Consider the following 11,165-nt stretch of genomic DNA (forward strand, 5'->3'; position numbering starts at 1 on the left):
TAAAATGGCTCACAAGACCACCCAATCCCTTTTTCTTGGACTCCCCACTCATCAAAACTTTTCCGTTATTAATGTGGGCTTGCAGATATCTCAGGCTTACACAGTGGTCAAGCGTTTGGCTGCTAATCAGAAGGTCAGCAGTTTGAGTCCACCAGCCGCTCCTTGGAAACCCTATGGGGCAGTTCTACTCTGTCTTATAGGGTTGCTGTAAGTTGGAATCAACTCGACAGCAACGGGTTCAGTTCAGTTCAGCAGATATCTCAATTACAGGAAATAAAGCCATAACCCAGGGATGAGAGTATTCTTAAGCTGGAAGGTTTATCTCCACACTGAATGAATCAATTCAACCTGGCTTTATCCATTGACCTCCTTGTGCTTGGTTCACATTCACGGCTGTGACAGGACCAACTCAGGGTAAATGGATAAAGTCTTGGACTTGGAAAACAGAGACCAGATGCCAGTCAGTGGGGACCAAGAGCTTCAGCTTGAAAACGTCATCCGGCTTCAGTCCGTTGATCCTCACCTGAACCCCTCTCTCTCAACCACTCTTTCTCACTCCTGAAAGTCACCACACTGTCTACGGATTAAAGCACTTTCACATTACACACTCAATTTTAAGTCTCAAACACTGCTATGCAATATCCCAACCCCCAATCTGTGGATGAGAAAATTAAATTTCAAAATTAAGTTGCTCAACCTCCCACAGCTGCTAACACACAGTCAGAATTTACACCCAGCTCCTCAGACTCCAAGCTGAGGCTCTTTCCACTATCCTAAAGCTGTCTACTTTAAAAATTTCAGTTCTTCTTTCTTTTTGCATATTTTTTTTCAGAACAAACTGGTGGGGAACTGTCTCACAACCTGCCAGCTTTCTCCAGGGGCTCTGAAAGCAGCACAGGTTACTGACTCAGGGACAGCCTGCAGCCGGGCCCCCCACCTCCCCGAGCTTGGAACTCTCCTTCAAAGCAGATTTCAGCCCTGAACCTCTCCTACACTGAAACCCTGTAGCTGTCATGGATGCCTGTGGAGTTATTTTCAGAAACAGGGGGAAGGGAGCATGTGGATGGCACACACTGAGGTTTTCTAGGAGTCTATAAATATTTTTGCTGAGGCCACCCAGAGTTTTAACTCAACCGATTTCAAGATAAATTGTCTCCTGAGGAAAGACATCTTTTCCTCGTTCTTCCCTTCAACACCCTCAATCCTCCTCTTCCATATATATATTAACCCCCCCACCCAGGGCTTCTCCTTACCACCCCATGCTCAAAGACAGGGATATTAATAACTAGCAGCAGGCAAAGCTGATTTCTCTCTCAAGAAGGCCAAGGGGAAGCAGATCCAGTTCTTCTTGGACTCCATAGGGATGGGAAATGCTCTTTAAAATCTTTATGCAGGAAGAGACTCCTGTTTTAAAGGTCTGGAAAAATGTCCATGGATAGATTCCAATGCGTTTTTAAACCTCCCGGCTTACTCTCCAGCAGTCAGACGACTACTTCAGGAGTGGGAGAATCATTACATATACAAGACAGAAGCAGGGGAAATTAATTTTTTATGACATTAAAATAGGGAGGAAATTAAAATGTACACATGTACAGTCTGCAGCTTTGTCACTTGGGGGACATAATCTGCTGTTTACGTTAAAAAGCACTTCATCTCTGTTTATCGATGTTTCTTTGCTTTACTAGGTCAATGGTGATAAAAATCGAAACACAAACACTGGAGGTAAATGTTTTTGAAATTAGCATTATATATTAGAAGTGCCACTCCTAATACATTAAAATGAATGAATCATTAGATTATGTCACAATTAAAAACAAAAAAAGATATTAAACAAAAGCAGTAATAATGTACACAATCCAAAATACCTTCAGTTTCAAAATTAATGGTAACATTCCTTTCCAAGTAGGTAATTTTCCAGTAGAAGACACAACATATGGTATAAAGATACCAGACCTCATTAGCCATGCGTTTTCAAGTACCTTCTTAACAATAAAATACACAAGAGACTCAGTAAGTCCTGGCCCACGTTCTAACATGCCTCTTTTTTTTTTTTTTTTTACTACTTCTCAAATCAAGCTCTCTAATGTGAACAAGACAACATGTAAATTCTGACTTTGTGTAAGCAGCTGTCCTTTTTAATTCAGATCAGAATTAGCAGAGAGAACCAGTTTGCTGTGGGCTTGCCCTAGTAACTTATAACCCAGAACACTTTTCTCAAGTCTGCGCAGACTTTTTGCTAGTAGGAACTTATCTCCAAAGGGGTTATAAAACCAACTGTGGCAAAAATGAAATTCCAGAGAAAGGATCTGTCATTTTCTTTCTCTATTTCAGGAGGACACATTTAGCCTTGTCTGAGAGCCAATTATTTTATCTATGCAACAAAGTCTTCGACCAAGACCACACCCTCTATAACTCCATGAGAATGTAGGGGTCAGGACCTGCTGAACTGCAAGCCTAGAGCAAGTATCATGACCATGAAAAGCCATCCGATAGCCTCGGCCGTCCTAACCCATATGCTGGTGCTTTCTTTCTGAGAGCAGCGGTGACGCTGTGCTCAGTTTCATATCATTCCACACTCCTCCAGTTTCACAAAGCTAGACATTTTACTCTCCTACTACTCTTATCACTTTCTACAAGTGCCTGGTCCTTCAGGCAGCTGTGGTACAAGACGTTGCATTTCAGCAAGAATTTTAGGAGGAAGTAGGAAAAGAGTGAGACACAGCGCTCTCGCTCTTAATTATGAAGCCCCAAATCCATGGAAAGCAAGCCAGGTCTCTCTTCCCACTCACATAAACACAAAGCAAACATAAACCGACATTGTTTCTTAGCTCTCTGAACATTTCACTAACAGCTTTAAATAATGCCCAAATATTCACATAATAAAACCAGTTTCCTACTAATGGCAACCCCATGTATATCAGAGTAGAACTGTGCTCCACAGGGTTTACAATGGCCGACGTTTTCAGAAGTAGGTCGACAGGCCTTTCTCTCCAGATGCCTCTAGGTGGACTTGAACCTCTGCCCTTTTGGTTAGTAGCCAAGTGCATAAACTGTTTGCACTGAGCAGGGGCTCCATTCACAGGACCCATGTTTTTCCCTCAATTGGATTGTTTGTGTTTGGACTTGGTAATCAAATACAAAAAGGTCCAATTTTGTTCAATTATGCTACAGTTTGCAAACTTCTCATAAGGACACACATGCAGTTTGGGAATATCTGGGTACTTTTAAAAATTGTATTACCTGACCAAGGACTGTAACGAATCACTGGAATGTGTTGGCCCTCTCACCCCTGGGGCCTTCATTCTGCACTGCCCGGCTTATAGCCACTCCTAGTGGCCAGAACCCTGAGTTAGTCCACAACTCTATCCCAGCCTTGTCTCCAGTGGCCCCAGGCTGAACGCACCAGGCCAGGCAGATTGTCTCCATGGTAGCTTCTCATGATCACAGGGGACTAACTCCAGTCAAACTCAGAGAGCTTAGGTAGAAACAGACTATTGCCGAAATGTGGGGCCAGCCACATGGTTCAGTCCACCAGTGTCTCTGTGAGAAAGATAGAAAAATATCAAGGAGACATGGGAAAGGCAACATGGCCCCTGGTTTAGACTCCAGCCCTATGCCGTCCCCCAGGCAGGCCTGATGCAGTCATCAGGACACAGTAGCTGGCTCAGCAAGGGCAGAGGAAACATCAGGACTGCAAGAGTCACCCAGAGGCCATGCTTAACACAGCCTGAGGGGAGAGACCCAAGTGCAGTTTTAGAAATTCACAGTCTGGGAATTTGTCTCCTGATGCTGCTTCAGGTTGAGGATTAGAATGTATAAATTGCCAAGATGACTTTACAACACTGGTTTGCCCAATATGCTTTTCTTAATCATATGGATCTCTTCCACCCAGTGCTCCTCACCACACACCTTACATAGTCAGGGTGGATACTCAGAAAACGTTAGAGGTAAGCATTGAAGTCCCTTCTCCTCCAGCAGCTAAGGCGCCAAGTAAGCGAGTGGCAGTGGAAACTGGTTCCTTTATAGAAGAAAGGACCATAAAAGACAGGCTTACATCACCGTTGTTGTTGTTCATTGTGGTTGCCGAGTGCCATTGAGGCGATTTCAACTCATAGCGACGCCATGTGACTGAGTAAAACTTGTCCCATAGAATTTTCTAGGCTGTGATCTTTACAGGAGCAGATTGCTCGCTAGGTCTTTATCCCGAATGGCCACTGGGTGGGTTTGAACCGCCAGCCTTTCCATGAGTAGCCAATTGCTTAACCATTTTGCCACCTGGGCTCCTTAAATCACCATTAAGAGATGCAAACACATCTCAGATAAGTCACAACAGAATGTGTCCCACTGAGTAGCTTTGTGACTTGAGCATGTCACCTCACTTCTCTGGACCTTGGTACCCTCATCTTAAATGGGAACAGTGACCAGATGAGCACTCAGGTTTCTTCCCAATCAAGTGAATCACAGCAGGAGTCTGTGGATTTACAAGGGAAGCCACTTTGATTCAGCCCGTGGCCCCATTCCAGGAGGCCAGTGCTTTCCACATTAGGAACTGGGTTCCCAAGGGGAAAGCAAAGTGACATTTTGAACATCCCTGGGGTAAATGAAGGGTCAATATTAAACAAGTATTACTCTTCATAAATTCGTACTGAGCCCATCTAGCCCAAGTCCTTAAGGGAATGGGATTTTTTTTTTTTTAAAACAATGTTTCTTTCTCTTTAAAGGAAACTTGCCAAGGATGCAGAAGGAAATGAAGATGATCAAAGATGAGGATGTGTATTTCAATTTGGGTGTGAAGAGGGCCCCCTCCTTTCCCCACTGCCTGCAGCCGGCAGCTTCCCGGGGTAAAGCTCCTCAAAGACACCCTTTCCCAGAGGCTCTCCGGGGGCCTTTTTCCCAGTTTCGGTATGAACCTCCTCCAGGAGACCTAGACGGATTCCCCGGCGTCTTCGAAGGAGGAGGGTCTCGGAAACGGAAGAGCATGCCCACCAAGATGCCCTATAGCCACCCTGCGGAAGAAGCCCCTCTTGCCCTCCATTCTGAGGGGAACAAAAACCATGGCCCTCCGAAACTCCCTTTGCTGTTCCCGCAGCCCCCGCGCCCCAAGTATGACTCCCAGATGATCGACCTGTGCAACGTGGGCTTCCAGTTCTGCCGCACCCTGGAACACCTGGGGGCCAAATCGATCAAGCAGGAGCCCATTAAGCCCAGCGCTGTGTGGGCCCAGCCAACATCCCCGCCGTTCCCGCCCCCGCCCTACCCCTACTACCCCAAAGTCCACCCGGGCCTCATGTTCCCGTTCTTCATGCCCTCCTCCCCTTTCCCCTTCAGCCGGCACACCTTCTTGCCCAAGCAGACCCCGGAGCCGCTGCTGCCACGGAAAGCTGAGCCCCAGGAGAGTGAGGAAACCAAGCAGAAGGTGGAGAGGGTGGACGTGAACGTGCAGATCGACGACAGCTACTACGTGGACGTGGGTGGGGCGCAGAAGCGCTGGCAGTGCCCCACCTGCGAGAAGTCCTACACCTCCAAGTATAACTTGGTGACCCACATCCTGGGCCACAGCGGGATCAAGCCGCACGCGTGCACCCGCTGCGGGAAGCTTTTCAAGCAGCTCAGTCACCTGCACACCCACATGCTGACCCACCAGGGCACGCGGCCCCACAAGTGCCAGGTGTGCCACAAGGCCTTCACGCAGACCAGCCACCTGAAGCGCCACATGATGCAGCACAGCGAGGTGAAACCGCACAACTGCCGCGTGTGCGGCCGCGGCTTCGCCTACCCCAGCGAGCTCAAGGCCCACGAGGCAAAGCACGCCAGTGGGCGGGAGAACATCTGTGTGGAGTGCGGCCTCGACTTCCCCACCCTGGCCCAGCTGAAGAGGCACCTCACCACTCACCGGGGCCCCATCCAGTACAGCTGCTCCGAGTGCGACAAGACCTTCCAGTACCCAAGTCAGCTGCAGAACCACATGATGAAGCACAAGGACATCCGGCCCTACATCTGCTCTGAGTGTGGCATGGAGTTCGTGCAGCCCCACCACCTCAAGCAGCACTCCCTCACCCACAAGGTGAGGCCGGGATCCCCACCCAGGGCCAGGGCCTCTGGGCCATGGGTAAAATGAGCAGAGCCCTGGGCACCTGAACTGCTCTCCCACCTGTGACACTGGGGAGCTGTATAGCCCTGAGCAAGAGGCTTCTTCTCTGAGCCCTGAGTGTCCATCCTCACCTTAAATGGAGGAAATGAAATTATTTCTTAAGCCCTTTCCCTACCAAGGAGTCCTTGGGTGGTGCAAATGGTCAGTACACTTGACTACTAGCCAAAAGTTGGGAGCTTTGAGTCCAACTACAGGCACTTTGGAAAGAAGCCTGGTGATCTACTTTCAGAAACTCAGCCACTGAAAACTCTGTGGAGTACAGTTCTGCTCTGACACACACACGGGGTCGCTGTGAGTGGGAATCTGCTCCGCGACAACTGTCTTCCCCACCTAGCTTTCTAGAGTCTAGGTTCACCTGTGATCTGGTGATAATGCAGACATCTGACAAATAATGCAGACATTTTGGAGAGAAGTGTGAAGAGGAAGGAAACAGCTAGTAGTTGTGCTGTGGCTTCACAGCCCCCCTAGAATCCCTATAATTCTGTTTTTGGAAACTTCCTCTAGGGGACCAGCATAAGGAAAATTTCCCTGCCGGGAAAACGTATTATCAGACCCAATATACCCAAGACCAGTCTGTCCTGAGCTACCCCAGTCAGAGCCTTCTTCTGGAGAATTCTCTTCACTTTCTGATGCAGAGGCAGTGGCTACTCTTCGGGTTGTTTTCTCTGTCTGTTGTGAGACTTCCTTCATGTGCAGGTGGGCTTGAGGGGAAGAAGTGCCTGGCCCAAGCCCAGCAGGGCCTGCGGTTCCCTGAGTTGAGCCTAGTCGGGTGTTATGCTTGTGGTTTGTATTGTAGGAGGCATAAGAAAGCATCCTTCTCTGTTTGATTTGGTTTTATCTTTCCTGGGCTCAGGTCTTCAAGGAGGAATGTAGGCCCAAGGGCTTGAATTCGGCCTAGTTTGGAACCAAATCCCTGGTATCTTTCAGGCTGAAACAAGGTCCTAGTGGTGTCCCTGAAATTCTCCCTCCCTAAGCTGACTTGGATCTGCTCTGAGCTTCCGAGAGGGGAGTTTTGACCTACTCACCTCTATCCTCACACCCTTCACCCCAAGTGATTTTCTTGGCAGTAGAGACTTCTAGCAAGCCAGAGTTTCTAAAACATTCTTTAATTCTGAAAGGTCAGTGGAGGGCATTGTCCGGCCGAGATAACATTTCTGCTCTGCAATAATGGGTTTCATTTTTTAGGTTAGGACAAAGCACAGGGCATTTTCTGGCTCTGCAGCAGAGACGAAATGTGTGGCTGCCTTATGCGCTCTGTGCAAACAGCTCCTGCCCTGTATTTACAAAAGGCACCTGGAGGTGCCATCCAGGGGGGTGTCACCCTGCCACATCCAGGAACCTTCAACAAAGAACCTAGACTGAGATGCAGCCACAAAGGGGGCCAGTAGCTTATTTCAGGGACTCGAAAAGGACTCAAAATTGCATTTTAAAATATACAAAAATTCTATGAAACAGTGAAAAATGAAGTAGAAATAAGAGGAATGGCCTGGTGTCTGAAATAAGCTTTATTTGCATTAGAAAACAAAATGCATTTTAATTAAAGGTGTCAGGAAATAGAGCATTTACTGAGAGGTAGTTTTTATTGAGGTGTCCCTGGGTGGCACTAGTGGTTAAGCACTTGGCTGCTAACTTAGAGGTTGGTGGTTTGAGTCCACACAGAGGCCTCTCAGAAGAAAGGCCTGGTGATCTACTTCTGAAAAATCAGCATTGGAAATCCCATAGAGCTCAGTTCTACTCTGCCACACATGGGGTTGCCATGAGTTGGAACTGACTCAACGGTAGCTGGGAATATTTAACGCTTCATATATACCAGGTGCTTTATTTCTTATTTAATCCTCTTTAGCAACTCTGAGAGACAGCTACAGTTATTATTCTAACCGTTTGCGGATGAGGACACGGAGGCATGCAGAGGTCACTAGGGCTCTCTGATTCCTGCACTTCAACTCTTGAACACTCTACTATAAAGACTGACCCCTCTTCCACCCCCTTCCCATCATTCCTCCCCTTGCTCCTGGCTTCCTTCTGAGCCATTGAAACCCCCCACAGCCTCCCTCCCTGTGCTCTGATTGAGCCTGTTGGAGAAACAGCAGCCGCCTTTGTTCCCCAAAAGGTGTGTTTAGGCTTGCATTCATGTGAGTTCCAAGCGAGCCCAAGCATGAATTTTACTGGGACACACAGTTCTCTTTAGAGAATTCTGAAAACAGTGATAAGTAGATAAGTAGTGATAAGTACATCCCAGGACGACTGGATCATAGCTGACTCGAGAGAATATCTTGAGAGAAGAAAGATGCTGATGTGAATTTTGAAACGCTAAAGAAAATATTTTTCATAATTTTAAGCTCACTGTTTGAATATACAATATCCTTTTTTTTTTACATTTATCTTGGGAGAGTGTTAAAGTTTAATTCTAAGAGGGGGTTGATTTCTAGAGTTTTTCATTAGCATAAACCCATACTCAGCAGCAGTCATTTAGATAAAGAGTGTTAGAGCTGGAAAGAACCCCAAGGTTCTCAGGACCCACCACTTCATCTTGAGATGAGGAAAGCAATACCAGGAAAGGCCACGTGACATGTCTAAGGTTATGATGCAGCCAGTAAGTGGCTAGGCGGAGACCGGAATCCATCATGTAATGCCATGGATTCACCAACACTGAGGCAAAGTACAAATTAAAGAAAAGGAAATATAGGTAGAGAGAGGCAGTGCTGGGCTTGGAACCCCCTTCCTCCTTAGATCATTACGGATACCAGGCAATATGGGCTTTATAAGGTATATCTGTTAGTTGTACTAATCCTACCATAACCTTCTTTTAATGCTATGGTTCTCTAAGTTTTCCTTCCTAAAAGTCTTTCCAGGAAAAGATCTCTTGCAAAGGCCTTTTCAGGGAAAGAATGGTTAGTCAGGATTAGCTAATACTCTCCTCCAGCTATGAATCCCCAGAAGTGCTCTCCACGGAGAGCGTTGATACTTAAGTATTCAAACACATCTCCAAGAACAATTTTCTAGTTTAGAAAGCTATTCCCTAACGAATTTCTCTGTAAGAAGCCAGTTTGGGGGCTCCATAGCTGTGCCACACAGAGGTCACTATGGCTGAAACCTGTGGGAACCCAGGGGACCAACTCAACAGTGTGATTATCAAGTTGTAATTTATCGAAGTGTGGGTGTAAACTCTTTTTCTGGGGTTTTCAAGTACATTAATAAGAACTCAGTAGAACGTTGGTTTTCATATGTGAAATGATAACATCAGTTTAGAAGGCTTTGTTTCTTCATTATCATGAAAGCTGGATTATAGACTCATTCCACAGATCATTCTAGTGTTCTTACCAAGATTCTATTAATCCCCGAGAACTCTTACTGTAGAATTAACCCCAGCAGCAGCAGGAACAACAAAAGCAATAGCTTTCTTTTCCTCTGCTGGTCTGGCTGGTTTATGGTTTTCAGAAGAAAAAAAAAAAATGATGTAATCAACTCTTTTAAAGAAAATAGTAATTTAACAAGGTTAAAGCCACACCATTTGGAACTCAACATCTATCACCAGGCTCTTTGTGGATTTATTTGGCAGAGAGAGAAAGGAGGACTATAATCAAGATGAAAGCATGTTACCTGTTAACCACCGTTTTCCTGAACCTTGCCTTCCTCCAGGGCGTGAAGGAGCACAAGTGTGGCATTTGCGGGCGGGAGTTCACCCTGCTGGCCAACATGAAGAGACACGTGCTGATCCACACCAACATCCGCGCCTACCAGTGCCACCTCTGCTACAAGAGCTTCGTGCAGAAGCAGACCCTTAAAGCACACATGATCGTCCACTCTGATGTGAAGCCTTTTAAATGCAAGGTGAGCAGCATGTCCGGGAGGAGTGAGGAAAAAGGGGATTCAGAGGGTTGTGCAAGTGATCGACAAGGAAGGGTCCCCAGAAAACCTTCTACACCATTTCATTAGAGGCCCAGAGTACGTCCTTGGCCAACGCCAGGTACGATCTGCTGCTCTGAGCCTCTTTCCATCCCCCCTATGCTCATTGGTCCCTGAGAAGTCTGTTCTGTTTGTCTCACTATGGAATCAATGCCCAGAGCAAGTACATTACAGAGAGAATAGGCTGCTTCTGGGTAGAGGCAGGCAGTAGGAGAAGGTGTGAAGGGTGGAAAGGTCCGTTTGTAGAATGAGGTTTCCAAAGGAAGAAGGTGATGTGGAGAGCTCCTGTTTTAGAGTGGAGAAATCAGATGCAGCCTTCTCCCCTTTACAAGGCCATGAGTAAAACGTAGAAAGGAGTTAGAGAAACTTCTAACACTGTCTTCTCTCCTTTCCCACTCCTTCTCTCCTCCCCTCCTAGCACTTGGGCTGAGTGGTATAAATTGAGAGAAGCCCTCCTAGACAGGATAAATGGGATTTCGAGCCTAGTCCTTCACATGATCTCAGAAATGCTTGGTTAGGGTGAGGAATAACCATTAGCACAGTCATTTGAAGCGTTTTCTATTTGCGCCTAAATAATACACAGTACAGGGATTGTAAAAAATGGCGTGGGAGTGTTGGACCTCCTTGTCTAACTGCACAGTGTGGGAGGAGAATCATTATCAGCATCAATAGCTCAAGGCTGATTGCTGTGAGGTGGAGACATATTTCCACCCCCTAACCTTTTTACCAATTCTGGCACCAGCTGTCCCTCCCACAGCACTCTCTACTTCTCTGCTGGGTTTAATAATCCATTGCAATGGCCACACAGAACTCACAGACCCTACTCACAGTTATGGGGTTTATTAGAAAAGTAACAGGTTATAATTCAGGATCAGGAATGACTCAGGATGCAGTTCTTCAATCAAGACAGCTTCTCAGCCATGCCCGCAGGTAGGCCTCTCTCTCAGCCCCTCGGCCCCTCAGCCCAGCCTCTGCTCTGCTCAGGCAAGTGTTACAAAGCTCTTTAGCTCTGCCAATAAGTGCCCAGAGGCACCCCACTCTGCCAGTAAGCCTCTGCCCAAAAGAGCTCAGCTCTCCCACTCCGTGGGTCAGCACGCCCACTGTAACT

The 11,165-nt window shown here is 46.8% G+C and overlaps 1 protein-coding gene across 1 annotated transcript in view; it reads left to right on the forward strand.

Moving 5' to 3' along the window:
- ZNF366 (zinc finger protein 366) overlaps positions 1-11,165 on the forward strand; it is a 76,809-nt gene that overhangs the window by 49,442 nt on the left and 16,202 nt on the right. The window contains exons 2-3 of the mRNA XM_004374506.1: positions 4,722-6,064; positions 9,791-9,982. Coding sequence (XP_004374563.1) covers positions 4,736-6,064; positions 9,791-9,982 — 1,521 coding nt within the window. The 5' untranslated portion in view covers positions 4,722-4,735. The remainder of the gene's footprint in view (positions 1-4,721; positions 6,065-9,790; positions 9,983-11,165) is intronic.

This window comes from Trichechus manatus, unplaced genomic scaffold (assembly GCF_000243295.1).
Source record: "Trichechus manatus latirostris isolate Lorelei unplaced genomic scaffold, TriManLat1.0 scaffold00029, whole genome shotgun sequence".
Lineage (NCBI taxonomy): Eukaryota > Metazoa > Chordata > Mammalia > Sirenia > Trichechidae > Trichechus > Trichechus manatus.